The sequence below is a fragment of the Poecile atricapillus genome, chromosome 1 (genome assembly GCF_030490865.1).
Source record: "Poecile atricapillus isolate bPoeAtr1 chromosome 1, bPoeAtr1.hap1, whole genome shotgun sequence".
NCBI lineage: Eukaryota > Metazoa > Chordata > Aves > Passeriformes > Paridae > Poecile > Poecile atricapillus.
The window spans coordinates 25691131-25703975 of record NC_081249.1 but is presented as its reverse complement, the minus strand read 5'-3'; the positions used below and the strand labels follow the sequence as shown (position 1 = coordinate 25703975).

At 42.1% G+C, this 12845-nt stretch overlaps 1 protein-coding gene across 1 annotated transcript in view; it reads left to right on the top strand.

The window, feature by feature from the left end:
* Positions 1–4692: 4692 nt before the first annotated feature.
* Positions 4693–12845, top strand: part of TUBGCP3 (tubulin gamma complex component 3) — a 48857-nt gene continuing 40704 nt past the window's right edge. Inside the window, exon 1 of the mRNA XM_058861653.1 lies at positions 4693–4976. Coding sequence (XP_058717636.1) covers positions 4901–4976 — 76 coding nt within the window. The 5' untranslated portion in view covers positions 4693–4900. The remainder of the gene's footprint in view (positions 4977–12845) is intronic.

Sequence of the window (12845 nt, the reverse complement as noted above, 5' to 3'; positions counted from 1 at the left end):
AATAGGATGCAATGCAGAACTAACATGAGCAAGAGTGTTAAACTGGATTAAAGTCTCTCTTCATCTGAGCCCCACTTGTGCACAGGGACATCTATCTGAAACTGAGTCACAGGACATCATCCTAAAACATATGGCCTTTCAAAAATTAGATCCGTTTAATACCCTTTTAATGGTGCAGACTCAGCATAGCAGGGCTCTAGGCCATTATGAGGTTGCCTATGTGGAAAATATATGCTTAGGGACAGAAGCCACATGGTGCTGGAGCCAGAAAAGGCCCAGCTGCTGTACTTCCAGGGCTGCCACATGCACAGACAGTATCCATCCCTATTTCCAGCTACTGTAATTCTTAACATTGGCTACAGGACACATGAAAAAGTCTGTCTGGCACAGTGAAATGCTGGAGATGTTAGCATGATTCCCTACTGCTTTTGGTGTGCCCCACAAAGAGCAAAGAGCAAGAGCCTAAGGTATTGTGGCCCGTAGGCATAACCAAAGAAGAGTTCACAAAACCAGCACAATTAACCCCTATTTTTTTTGTAAGGATAAGATTTTTTTGCTTAGTACTATTGATTAGATTTAGATGATTTAAGATTAAAAAGGATACCCTGCAGACTGATCTTGTGCAGAATATAAATGCAACTCAGTAGCTCACATGTCAGTTCATATCTGATCCCCTGTACCAGAAGGGTGATTTACAGTGTTTCAGATATGAATAAAGTGCCATGCTGTTAAACATCTCTTTCTAGTGAGTGAATATCCTTATCGAATTAAAACTGTCATTTGTTTCTAGCCTTACTTTGGCAAGCTTCAGCTTCCACCTCCTGCTGGATCTTATTGCATGTTCTTTTGTTATAAAGCTATTTACTATCAGAAATATGATCTTTAAGAAGAAGATCTGAAATACAAGTCCCTTTACCCTTCTAAGGATGAGCTGATTTTCTTGTAAGAAATTGTCATAATTTTAAATGCACACATTTAACTTTGCTAACTGATGAACTTTCTGTACTGTGAAAAATCTGAGCAGCAATAACTTTTTTTTTTTCTTGTCCAATGCTGAGAGACCAAGCAGCAAGGTGAACTAAGCTTATAGCTATATAGTAAGAAAATAGTTTATTTTTTTTTTTTTCTTTCCCATTAGTAATGAGATTTTTTAAGCTGATTTAAGCAATCATAGCTGTACTGGAGTTGGTAAAACCACAATAAGCTGAATGTGTTCACAGCCTGCTTTATCAGAATTAGCATTTCTAAACAGGAATTCAGGATTCATTCTTTCCATTAAGAAAAAAGCAAGGAGGTCTGTGAGGAGTGACACTAATGAAGCTTAGTTTCCCTCTATTTTCCATCCCTCTGGTCTCTTTCTGACTACTTTCCACATTATTTCCAGAGCTCCCTTTCCCTTACATCTTCAGTTCTGCAACCATCCACCCATCAGGCTGGGCAAGAAGAGCTGGTACTGTAGGTGGCTCGGAGCTAGGATCTGTGTCTATCTGTCCAGGGTGTGCACACCAATCAGCTGCTTTGCTAAGGGCAAACACAATAGGGAGAAGTTCTCCTTACCTGTCTTTTCAAGGGGGGACTGACTTAGGCCTTAGTACTCTCAGCTACTGAATTCCATTAAATTTTACTAATATCCTTAAGAACTCTATCCCTCTGCTGAATTTGTTTAAAATTGGTGATGAGATCCAGCAGTTATGAAGAGGCACTGATATACAGAATAACTGCAGTAAGTCTCATTTCCTTGGGAAAAAGAAGATAGAAATAAGAGAATACATTCTCAGTAATATAAATGAATGGTTGACTATCACACTACTTCAGAAGCATAACATAGGATGTGGCTGTGCTGAAGCTGATAAGCTTAGGTTTGTATTTGTACTGCTGCTTGCAGGAGGCCTGAGTGAGCCCATTTCAACGGCATGCTCTCATCCTGCTGCTCCATAACGTGTTCTGATTTCAGACCAGTGACATAATTGCCTTAGTTAAAATGAACTAGTGTGACCAGAAAGAATTAGTAATATCCACTTAAAAGCAGGGTATTTGTGAGTGACTGGATTCCCTTGGAATGTAAAGGATTTGTAAAGGAACACCAGTTCCAGATATGACTGCCAAAGTTATTTTTTTGCCTCATGTATTTGCTGCGTGCTAGATTAACACCTTCCATGGTGGAATCTAAATCTGGAGTGACTAGCAGCAGTGGTGAGTCACCAGCTCTTTGTAGCACAACTGTGCTTGCTTTGGGCAGAAAAATGGAACAGAGATTCTTCTGCTATTCAGTACAACACCAAAAAAAACCTCACGCCATCTTTGAAGTCTTTACTTCAGAATTATTGGAAATTAAGCTTACAACCCATATTTACACAGGATAAAGTTCTGGTAACTTTATATTAGTTTTGGGTCCTATTTTACTTCTGAAAAAAATCTAAAGAACTGAAGAGTTACAGTGTGAGTGATGAGACTATGAGGGTTTCTACTAGAATATTCCAAGCACCAAAATCCCATATATCCTCAATGTGTTTCAGTTCTTGACTTGCCACTGTGATTTGTTTCTAGCAGTGAGCCAGTGTTTACATCTGTAATGTTCCCATAATGAAAGGCCATGTGTATGTGCCTGTAGAAAGCATACACACAAAAATGTGGCTGTGGAGACAATGAAGCCAACAGGGGCTGTCAAAAGCCATGTGTTGCACAGCAGGAACGAATTTGTTCACAGCCAGGAGTGCATTGAGCCCACCTGGCTGCTGCTGCAGCATTTCAAACCATCCCTTTTAGAGGTTACACATGACTCCAGCAGCACAAAGGTGGTAACTATTCCCTTAGGATGTATTTTGGGCTGGACATAGCATGAATTTACTGAAGAGATGGAACTCGGACATGTGGTAACATCAGCATCTGTGCTAGGGGTGAGAAGCCTGAGGAGCAGGTGACAGGGAGCAGCGCAGACCAGCCATGAGCGTGCTGTCCCTGGTCCCCACGGTGCCCAGCAGCCGGAGCCCAGGCCCTCTGCAGGGACTGGGGACACCCAGCTCACTGCACAGCAGGACACAGAGACGTGGGTCCAGGATCCTCACACATTCCTTCAGACCCCCCCTGATTCGTAATTACTTTGTGTGGAAAAGCCACTAATGAGCTCTGATCCCCAAGGCAGCAAATCACAGAAGTGCAGCCACCCCACAGATTGTTCTTCTCTGGGGGGAATAAGTGAACCTGATCTCCCCAAAAGTAATTCACGGTGTTCAATTACTTGTATGAGTTTAGGGGCAAAAATCTCAGATACCTGTGAGATCTTCACATTTAATAGCGAAATTTCTAGTAAAAATTCCTAACAAGGTGGTGAAAATCTTCATCTTAAACCATTTGTGTAGTTAGCCTGCTGTGAATATAAAATATAAGGTAGTGATGTAATTGGACAAAATTTAATGGGTAAGTAGCAAAGAAGAGTTGAGTTTCAACAATCTATTGGTTGTTCCTACCTGTACATTCTGTCAGTTTGTACTTCAGAATTTTTGTTCTCCCTGGCTGTGTTCCTTCTCAGCACTTGTGTGTTGCTATGTTTGTGAAGATGTCTGTACGCAGCACTTACAGCTAATGTTGGATTGTTGCAAGATGTGCAATATGTAAATATTTCTGAAGAAAGTGTGTTCTCTGATGTTCAAACTCTGTATACTTTCAAGCCTAAACAACAACAAAAAAAGATTTAATCTGTAAAACAGAGAGTAGCTAAGAAGCTGTAAGTGGTGTCCAGGTGTTAGAGAGATGAATTAGTTGTTGGAAGAATGGTTTTGCTAAGGTTTAGGGCTCAATATGTTTCAATGACCTAAGACGTGGGGGAGGTCAACAAAAACTTGAGAAGAAGGATATACCACTGATGGTGGACACAAAGAATACAGAATTTAGGGCCACAAGGACATCTAGCAGAACTTCCAAGATCAAGAAATAAATAATAAAGTCAACTCAGCAAGTGCGCTGAAATCAGCTCCGACTGGGTAAAAGGTAATTCCAGCAGGACGAGTTGTGACCCCGGACTCATGGCCAGGCCACCAACTCAAGAAATCCAACAACTCAAAAAAAGAGAAAGACTGAGAATGCAGATTAACAAGGGTGAGATGCAAACAAATCATTAAATGAAGATAGAATACTAATTAAGAAGAGAACTAAGTAACTTGTAGCCAATAAACACTAATTCTTTTGTTTATTCAAATGTCTGAATAGTAAAAAGTTTTGATCGTTCGGATAATGGCTTTGCGGATCTGCCACCCAGCGGATCCATTCGCCCCTTTCTTACAGTGCAGAACTGTAAATAAATCAAATTCCTCGACTCTGTGTGTGTATTGGCCTCTTGCTCACCAGGTGAAAGAACATGTTTTGGCAACACTTTGCATCCGTGTCTACATTCTGCAATCCCACGCCTGAAGTTCTCAGTTAGCCCTCCATCAAAGACTGTTTCGCTCCTGCCTGTAATGGCCTGAGGAGGCCTCCACCTCCTGCAGTGGTTATAAGACCCGCGTTGCAGTGAACCTGTGCTTTGATGGAACCTCTCTTAGAGACTCTGAGGGCAGGCGAGAGGCGGTTCCCAGCAGGGCAAGGCGCGCAGGCCGCAACCGCTGCCGCTGCCGGGCGGGGAGCGCGCGCTGTTCCCGCCGCGGGCCGGCCCGCGCGCGGGGCGGTGCCTGTCCCGGAACCGGCGCGCGGGGCATTCTGGGTGCGCGGCCGCGGCTGCGGCTTTCGGCGGGTCCCGTGAAAATGGCGCCGTAGGCGGCGGCGGGAGCGGGAGGTGCCGCCGGGTTCCTGCGCTGCCGACCGGGCGGCGCGTCCTCGCCTCCCTCCTTCCCTCCGCCACCCCGCCGTGCTCCGGCTCTGCCGCCCGCTCCCGGCCCCCGCGCCACCTCCTGCTTCCCGCGCGGCGATGGCGACTCCGGACCAAAAATCCCCCAACGTTCTGCTGCAGAGCCTGTGCTGCCGCATCCTGGGCAAGAGCGAAGGTAACGGCGTCCCCCCGCCATTCTCCCGGCGGCAGCGCTCGGAGCCCGCGGGGGCTGCCCCGGCAGGGCTGGAGAGATGCCGGCCCCCTCGGCAGGGAGCGTCGGCGGCCTCCCGGCCCGGGCCGTGACAGCCCGGGCAATGCTGAGGTGCCGGCCGGGCACGGCGGCGGCCCCGCGGGCCAGAGCCCTGCGGCGGGAGGCGGCTGCAGACGGCTCCGTGCCCTCCGCCTCCGGCTCACCCGGAGCGTTTGGCCGGCTCGTGAAGGCGCTCTCCTCTTCGGGGAGCGGGGCGCCGGTGCCGGGGTGTTGGGGCTAAAGGGGGCTCCGTGTACGCGTTGAGGAACCCTTGTCGATCCCTGCTCGAGTGGAGCCATTGACGTGCGCCAGGTCCGCTACAGGTCCTCGGTGTCTTGATGCTGCTGTGAGTCTCCAGCAGGGGAATGAATCTCTTGAATCTCTTGTCTACTTGCGTAAGTTTCTCCCTTGCAGTCAAGGCGAAGACTCTTTTTAGTAAGCAGTCGGAGAGGTGGAAAGGAAGGCGTACATCTGCTGAGTCTCCTTTTTAAGTTGCTTTGTTTATCAGCATGGCTCACTAGAGAAACTCATGCAGAAGCTTTTATTGCATCTGTTTTCTTGTATGAGAGATGCCTTTCTCCCTTATTAGTAATCAGTTAGTGTCAAATCCCTTATTCTTTTCTCTCTCCATGCCCGTTTCTTCTGACAAGTCCCTTTAGATATTTCCTGGACAGTAACTAAAACTTTTAAGGGTTGACCTGTTGTAAAAAATTACTAGAATGTGGTTTACATATGGATTATTGTTACGTTAGAAATCTAGAAAGTAAGTAACAAGGTAGAGATATATATGTTGTCTGTCTCTCAGACTTTGTTTCCATCTATTGCAGACAGCATGTTGTGGTCTCACACTCCAGCTTTTTCTCTCAGTTGGAGAGATTTGGGTTTAATGGTTGAACTGTTTGGTGAATGAGGAATTGAAACTGGTCATGTCCATAGAGTTGTAGTCACTGTCTCAATGTCAATATGAAGATCAATAGCAAGTGGTGTCCCTCAGAGGTCTGTATCGATCATTGACAATGATCTGTATCTTTATTAATAACAGACTGGGTTTGAGTGTGCCTTTGAAAGGTTTGCATATGACACCAAGCTGAGCAGTGCAAGTGATGTGCTGAGGGGAGGGAGTGCCATGCAGAGGGACCTTGACAGGCTTGAGGAGCAGGCCTCTGTGAACCTCAAGGTTTGCACCCGGGTTGGAGCAATCCCTAATATCTGTAGAGAGTGGGAGATGAGTGGATTAAGGGCAGTCCTGCAGAGAAGGAGAAGAAGACTTGGGAAGTGGATGAAAAATTGGACATGAGATAGTAATGTGAATCTCAGAAAGTCAGCATATTCTGACCTCCTTAAAAAGATGCATGGACAGCAGGTAGAGAGCAGTAATTCTCCCCTCACTGCTCTGCTTTTGTGAGACCCCCATCTGCAGTACTGTGTTCAGTTCTGGGGACCCCAGTTGTAAAAGGACGTGGATGTATTAGATCAGGTCTAAAGGAGGGCCGTGGAAATGGTGAGAGGAATGGAGCACCTCTCATACAAAGCAGGTCTGAGAGAGTTGGGGCTGTTGAGCCTGGAGAAGGCTTTGCTCAGAGGTCTCATTGTGGCCTTTAGGTGCTCAGAAAGGGCTTATAAGAAAGACGTGTTTTACCAAACAGAATAAAGGCTAATGACTTTAAACAATTATAGGGTATGTTTAGATTGGACAGAGAGAAGAATGTTTTTAGCCAGGGTTGTGAGACACTGGAGCAGGTTGCCCAGAGGAGTTGTGAATCCTGTCTCTGCAAGTGTTGAAGACCAGATTGAAGGGGGCTTTGAGCAACTTGATTGAGTGAAACATGTTCCTGCCCATGTCAGGGGAAGTGAACTAGACGGTCTTTGAAGATCCCTTCCAGCCCAAACCATTTTGTGATTCTGTGATTCATCTGAGAACCTTGGTAAAATTGGTAGTAAATTGGAATCTTTGTCTTCACTGAATTGTTGAGTAGGGAATCCTTCACAGAAAACACTCCATATAACTCTAAGTTCTTAAAAGTCTTTTTCAACCTAAGTAATTCTAAGATCAACAGCTGTTTTTTTGTTTTTCATAATATTTTCCTTCTCCATTGCATTTTTAAGTCTTCTGCAATACAATATTTATTTTTTTCCCCCAGGATCTATAGTATTTCTGTGTCAGGAATTCCTGTTGAAAGATTTTATCAGGATGTGGCAAATTTCTACTCCTTCCCTATCTCCACTAAATAATCAGTAGCTTCTAAACTGTTTAATGCCTCTTGTATTCTTATGTAACCACATGTTTCTTTTAGCAGGTGTTTTAACTTTATTTTAAAGGGTGCTTCACATCAGACTACAATTCTAAGGTGTTCTTATAGCTCTGTTTTTAGAGCTCTTTCTTCCCTTTAACATTCTCTGGAAACTTTTTTTCTGATACAATATGTTCTTGTTTAAGAGTACTTCAAACATTTGCTACCAAAAATCTTAAATTGTTGTGCTAGTTGCTAGTTCTATTTCCAAAAAACAAAACAAAAAAGAAATTGGAAAATAGATTGTCTAGCTTTATTGGAATAGCGCATGCCTTTTCAAGGACATTATTTCTATAATAGTCCTGTTTCCTTCATTACTCTTTTTTCTTAGACTTGGGATTTAATCTAAATTCCATCTAAGCTTGTTTATTAGTGTTATCTAGGTCTGTGATACTTAAAAAAGTTAAGCAGAGCATGAGAGCAGAAATGGAAAGCTCTGTTTATCAACTGAACTATGAGTACTGAAGGAGATGGCTCACTTCTAGCAACTTAGGATCTAGATTTTTTTTTAAGTGGTTGTTTCGATACCTCTCTGTGTCTCCTGACTTGAATAATAATTTTATTTACAAGCAGTATGTGCAAAAACATGCAAGAGAACTAGGTTTTGTTATTTTTTTAAATAAATGTTGAAGCTGCTCCTGTGTGTTTGGATTCTGATAATGTAACTAAAATCCTTGCTGTGTTTGACTAGTGAAAGTGGAAGTTTTGGCCAAAATCACAATGAGTTTCTGCGTGCAACCTGTAGTCTGCTTGTTTGCGCACTTGAGGATTATCTGAGGACTTCTTTGAAGTGGCGTCTTAAAAAAAAAAAAAAGTGGGTTGTCTGCCACATTTATCACCCATGTTTTTATGCATGTGACAGATGGGAAGCCTGTTCTTACCCTGCTCTTTATTCCTCTGTTAGGAGGGATGCTAGCACTGCAACCTCACCCTTCTGAGACAGGATTTCCCTTGAAGGAGTCAACTGTAGTGCATGTGTTAGCTCAGCTATAGACTTCAAGTGCATAGACTGAAAAATGAAAAATTCTGTGAAAGTCATGAAAGGGTGTGTGTGGTGTTTTTTTCCCCCCAGATGCTGATACCTATGTCCAAGGAATACATAAAAGACAATAAAGGAATTTTGTTAGCGCTGACATCCTCTGTGTCAAGGAAGATGCATGTATCCGAAGGTGGTAAGGAACCCACTGGACAAACTATTTAGCATCTTACTATTTTTCAGGCTTATAATTCTCATTCCTTTCAGCACAGGACAAGTTTGAAGTAAGGTATTAGTGTGTGGTTAGTGGTCTGTGTGCAGCTTCTCTGCTTCTTGTGTACAGTGAAGTTAGGCTGCTTTGTATATAATCAGCCTCTTTTTTGAAGCAAACTTTTCAAGTGTTATCAGCTTAGTCTTTGGAAAGTAATTTATGATGTTCAAGTACTCCTACGGAGTTTAGGGGCAAAACCCTTAGACAATTAACAGATCTTTAAATTTAGTAGAGAAATCTCTACTAACAATTGAAAACAAGAAGCTGAAAACATTCATCTTAAACCATTTATGTAGTTAACCTGCTGTGAATGTGAAGTACAAGGTACTGATGAAATTGGATGAAATTTAGATGGTAAATAATAAAGGAATTGATGTTCAATGACTTAGTGGTTGTTCCTGCCTTTACATTTCCTGAGTTTCTGCTTGAGAAATTTTGTTCTCCCTTTGTTCCTTCTCAGCACTTGTGTGTTACGTCTGTGAGGGAGCTACAGCTTTAGGAGGACCTAAAGTTTATATAATGTTTGTGCGATTATTGTTCACTTAAGGCTAAGGTGGGATTACTTTCCTTCCAAGCCTACATTGTGCAGTCCTCTGCCTGAAGTCTTCCATAAACACTCATCAAGGAATTTTTTGCTTCTGCCCATGATGGCCTTAGAAGGTTTCCACCTTCTCTGCTTGTTAAAGATTTATGTTGAAGTGAATTTGTGGTTTGATGGACTGTGGCTTCAGGCTGTCAGTGATGGACCCATTTTCTCTCTCTTCCCTCTTTTGCGATCATCCCCTAAGTAGATGGCTTGCTTTGTTTCCAGAACCAGTCAGCTGCATAGGCCTAGTTATTTGGATATACTTTTTTGCAAACAGCTCTGCCTCTGAGAAATTCATTACAAGGTCTACTGAGTTATGTGGAAGAACTGTTTAGTTGTTAGTTTGTTTTTTTCTTTAAATTATCTACCTAAACTTTTTTTTTTTCCAAAAACTAGTGTTTGAAAGTTTTTTGTTGCTGTGCTCTAGGCAGTCCTCAAGGAGGGACTTAAAGCTTTGCATGGTGCTGTGTGTTTGCAGTCAGCCAGTGATTGGTTTGTGGTCTCTGACCCTGCAGTTGGAGCTGTTGCTGACCTCTCTCTTCCACATGTTCTCATAGTGTCTTAAGAATTACTGTACTGGCTTTATATTATCTTCTGTGTTTTTCCAGGCTATCCACTCACTTCTATACTTACACCTGGTCTTGCAGGGAGCTTGCTTACCTGTGCAGTAGTTTCTATAATTTTCTTTCCCCCTCACTGTGCTTGTAGGCTCCAGCACTTATACAGGGTTCCATGCCTCTCTTCGGACAGTAATTTTAGTCCTTCTGACAAAGAACTTCTTGCTCTTAGCTGTCTTTCACAAACCTCCTGGTAATCTTAAAACTCTAAGAACTCTTAATGCCTCCAATGGAAACAAATGGTATTGCTATAAATATTCATGCTAAATCTATTTGAGTTTGAAACCTAAAAAGATTTTTGTGTGCCAAAGTACTATTGGAGGTGTGCATGCTCTAGAAAGTAAAGTAGTATTTTAGTCTTTGGGGAGCAGTTTGCTACCTGAAGTCCATACTGTGGCCTCAATTTAATCTCTAGAGTGTCAGTGGCAGTTTTGTTATTGCTGTTTGATTTTGGGTTTTTAAACTCTGAATTATTGGAATAGATGTTAAAATTTTATCTTTGGGGGAAAAGCATAGAGTTCATTCAAAAGGTGATAAGGAGTTTTACCTATGCTAGTAACAGAGCAGATGGAGGTTGACAAAAGAGGAAAAAATTCATAGTGAGGGAAAGTTCTTAAAATATTATAACAGAGCTGTTGATAGTTCAGTGGGATGGTCCTCAAATAAATCTGTTTACGAACAATGCAACAAGAGCCAGCCATATTAACAGAATTAAAGAATAGTTATGCTTCCTGTGCTATGGAGCAAAGTTTATGGACAACTTCTAAGTAAGGAAAGATATGGGAGTGTATGTGGCTTGGGCTTATTTTGATTTCTTTTCCTTGGTGGGAAAGGAGTCTGGAGAATAGAAACACAGTTAATTAGCAATAAATTTTAAGTGCTTCAACTAAAAGCTTTCATCAACAGAAGAGAAGTTTAAGATCATTGACTCAATCAGAAGACTGATGTAGAATTAATTTTTTTTTCAGGAATACTTCATAGAATCTTATAAAGACTTCATTTAGAAGGTACCCTAAAGGTCCTATAGTTCCAGTCCTGCTGTCATGGGATGGGACACCTTCCACTATACCAGGTTGCTCAAAATCCATCCAACATGGCCTTGAACACTTCCAGGACAGGACATCCACAACTTCTCTTGGCAATATGCTGTAGTGTCTCACCATCCTCAGTGTAAAGAATTTCTTCCTAGCATGGTGTCTAAATGTCTCCTTTTTTATTATTGATTTTAAAATTGTTTCTCCATGTCCTATTACTATCTGCCTAGGTAAGAACTTGCTATCTCTTTTTTATAACCCACTTTAAGTACTGAAAGGCCACAATGAGGTCTCTGCACAGAGCCTTCTCTTCTCCAGGCTGAACAACCCCAGTTTTCTCAGCCTGGCTTCACAGGAGAGGTACTCCAGCCCTTTGACCCCTCTGTGGTCTTCTGTGGACCTGCTCTTAACAGGTCCAAGTCTTTTTGTGCTGGAGACCCTGGAGCTGGATGTGGCACTGCAGGTGGGATCTCACAAGGCCGCAGTAAAGGAGAAAATCACCTCCCTTGACCTCCTGGCCTCCCTTCTTTTGATGCAACCCAAGATGTGTTCAGGCCTTCTGGGCTGCGAGTATGCATTGCTGCCCCATGTCCAGCTTTTCATCCGTGAGAGCTCCCAAGTCCTTCTCTGCAGGGCTGCTCTCAGTGGGTTCTGCCAATCTGCAGTTGTGTCTGGGATTACCTCAAGCCAGTGTGGCACCTTGCATGTCAGAACCAGGCTGGGCCTATAATTGCACATTGCAAACCCAGTGTTTTCTATAGGAACAAGCAGTTTTGCTCACAATGCATGTAGATGTTCTCCTCAAGAACAAAATAGTAATGCTAATGGCATTGATAAACTAGTCTTCTAGTTTATCATTATATGACATGTTAATACAATTTCATTTTTTCCCAGGTAGTACTTCATAGTAATGTAGAACATGAGTAAAACAGAGGAGATACAGCAGCATTACTGTCTTGGCAAATATCATATATACTCATGGTATATGTGAGAAGGTGAAAAGCTTTACAGCTTTTCTTCCCAGCTTAATTTTGTGACAACAGCACATTAGGCATATTACACACTTTGTTACAGGAAAGAAGTTTGTTGTTTGGGTCTTGGCAGCATCTGTATCTGAAGTAGTTTGCAGCAATAATTTTTCCCTGGTCAGCACCACTCCTGCAGCACTGAATGCAGTTTAGAGTGTAATTGTTTTACAATAATTTGGCATTTGTGTTTAAGGAAACTGTTTGTCTGGGATGAGAAAGAAAGAAACTTTCTTTCTTGGAAAGAAAGAAAGATAGAAAGGAAGAAAGTTTAGTTAAACTTTCTTTAGCATGGTTGTGTAGTTCAGAAATTGTTTATAGACCTATTTAAATAGCCAAATGTCTTCTTTTCAGAAAACAAGGTTTCTCACAGTGATTTGGAAAAATAGTTTCAATTACTACTTAGGTTTTTCAGGGCTTCCCTCTGCCTGCTTTTGGAAGCTTAATTCACTGATAACCAACCTTGTTTAAAGAAATATGTAAGAGTATAAAGTGAATTTCAGTTCACTTCCGTAAAATTATATATAGGTAGTGTTAGAAGCTTCTTTATAGCAAAAGTCTTGCTGAATTTCAGCACATCCTCTGAAGTACTGCCTTCTTGCAAGTATATTGGCTAATTATCTCTGTCTTGTGAACTTTTCCTTTAAATTTTATCTTTACTCCTGTTTCTCCTTGCTTGCTTTACAACCAGAGTCTTTCTGTGCATTGCTTCTTTATATATCTATTTTTTTTTAATGTGCTATATTTGTATTCAGCTTTAAAGTGCAGTTATCTGCCTTCTGAAGTAGTTCAATTCTAATTCTGCATATTACTGTGTTTAGGAAAGTTTGAATGGATGTGTGGAGTACAGATATTTGAAGGATTGATGGGCTGCTTTGTTCAAAGGAGACAGTTATTAAATTTTCTTTTTTTTCTTGTGATTCACAAGTGCAAATTCTCTGTTCAGCTGTGCAGCTGCTTGTAAGTGTCATTAATTGTGTGTGTATTACTTAAG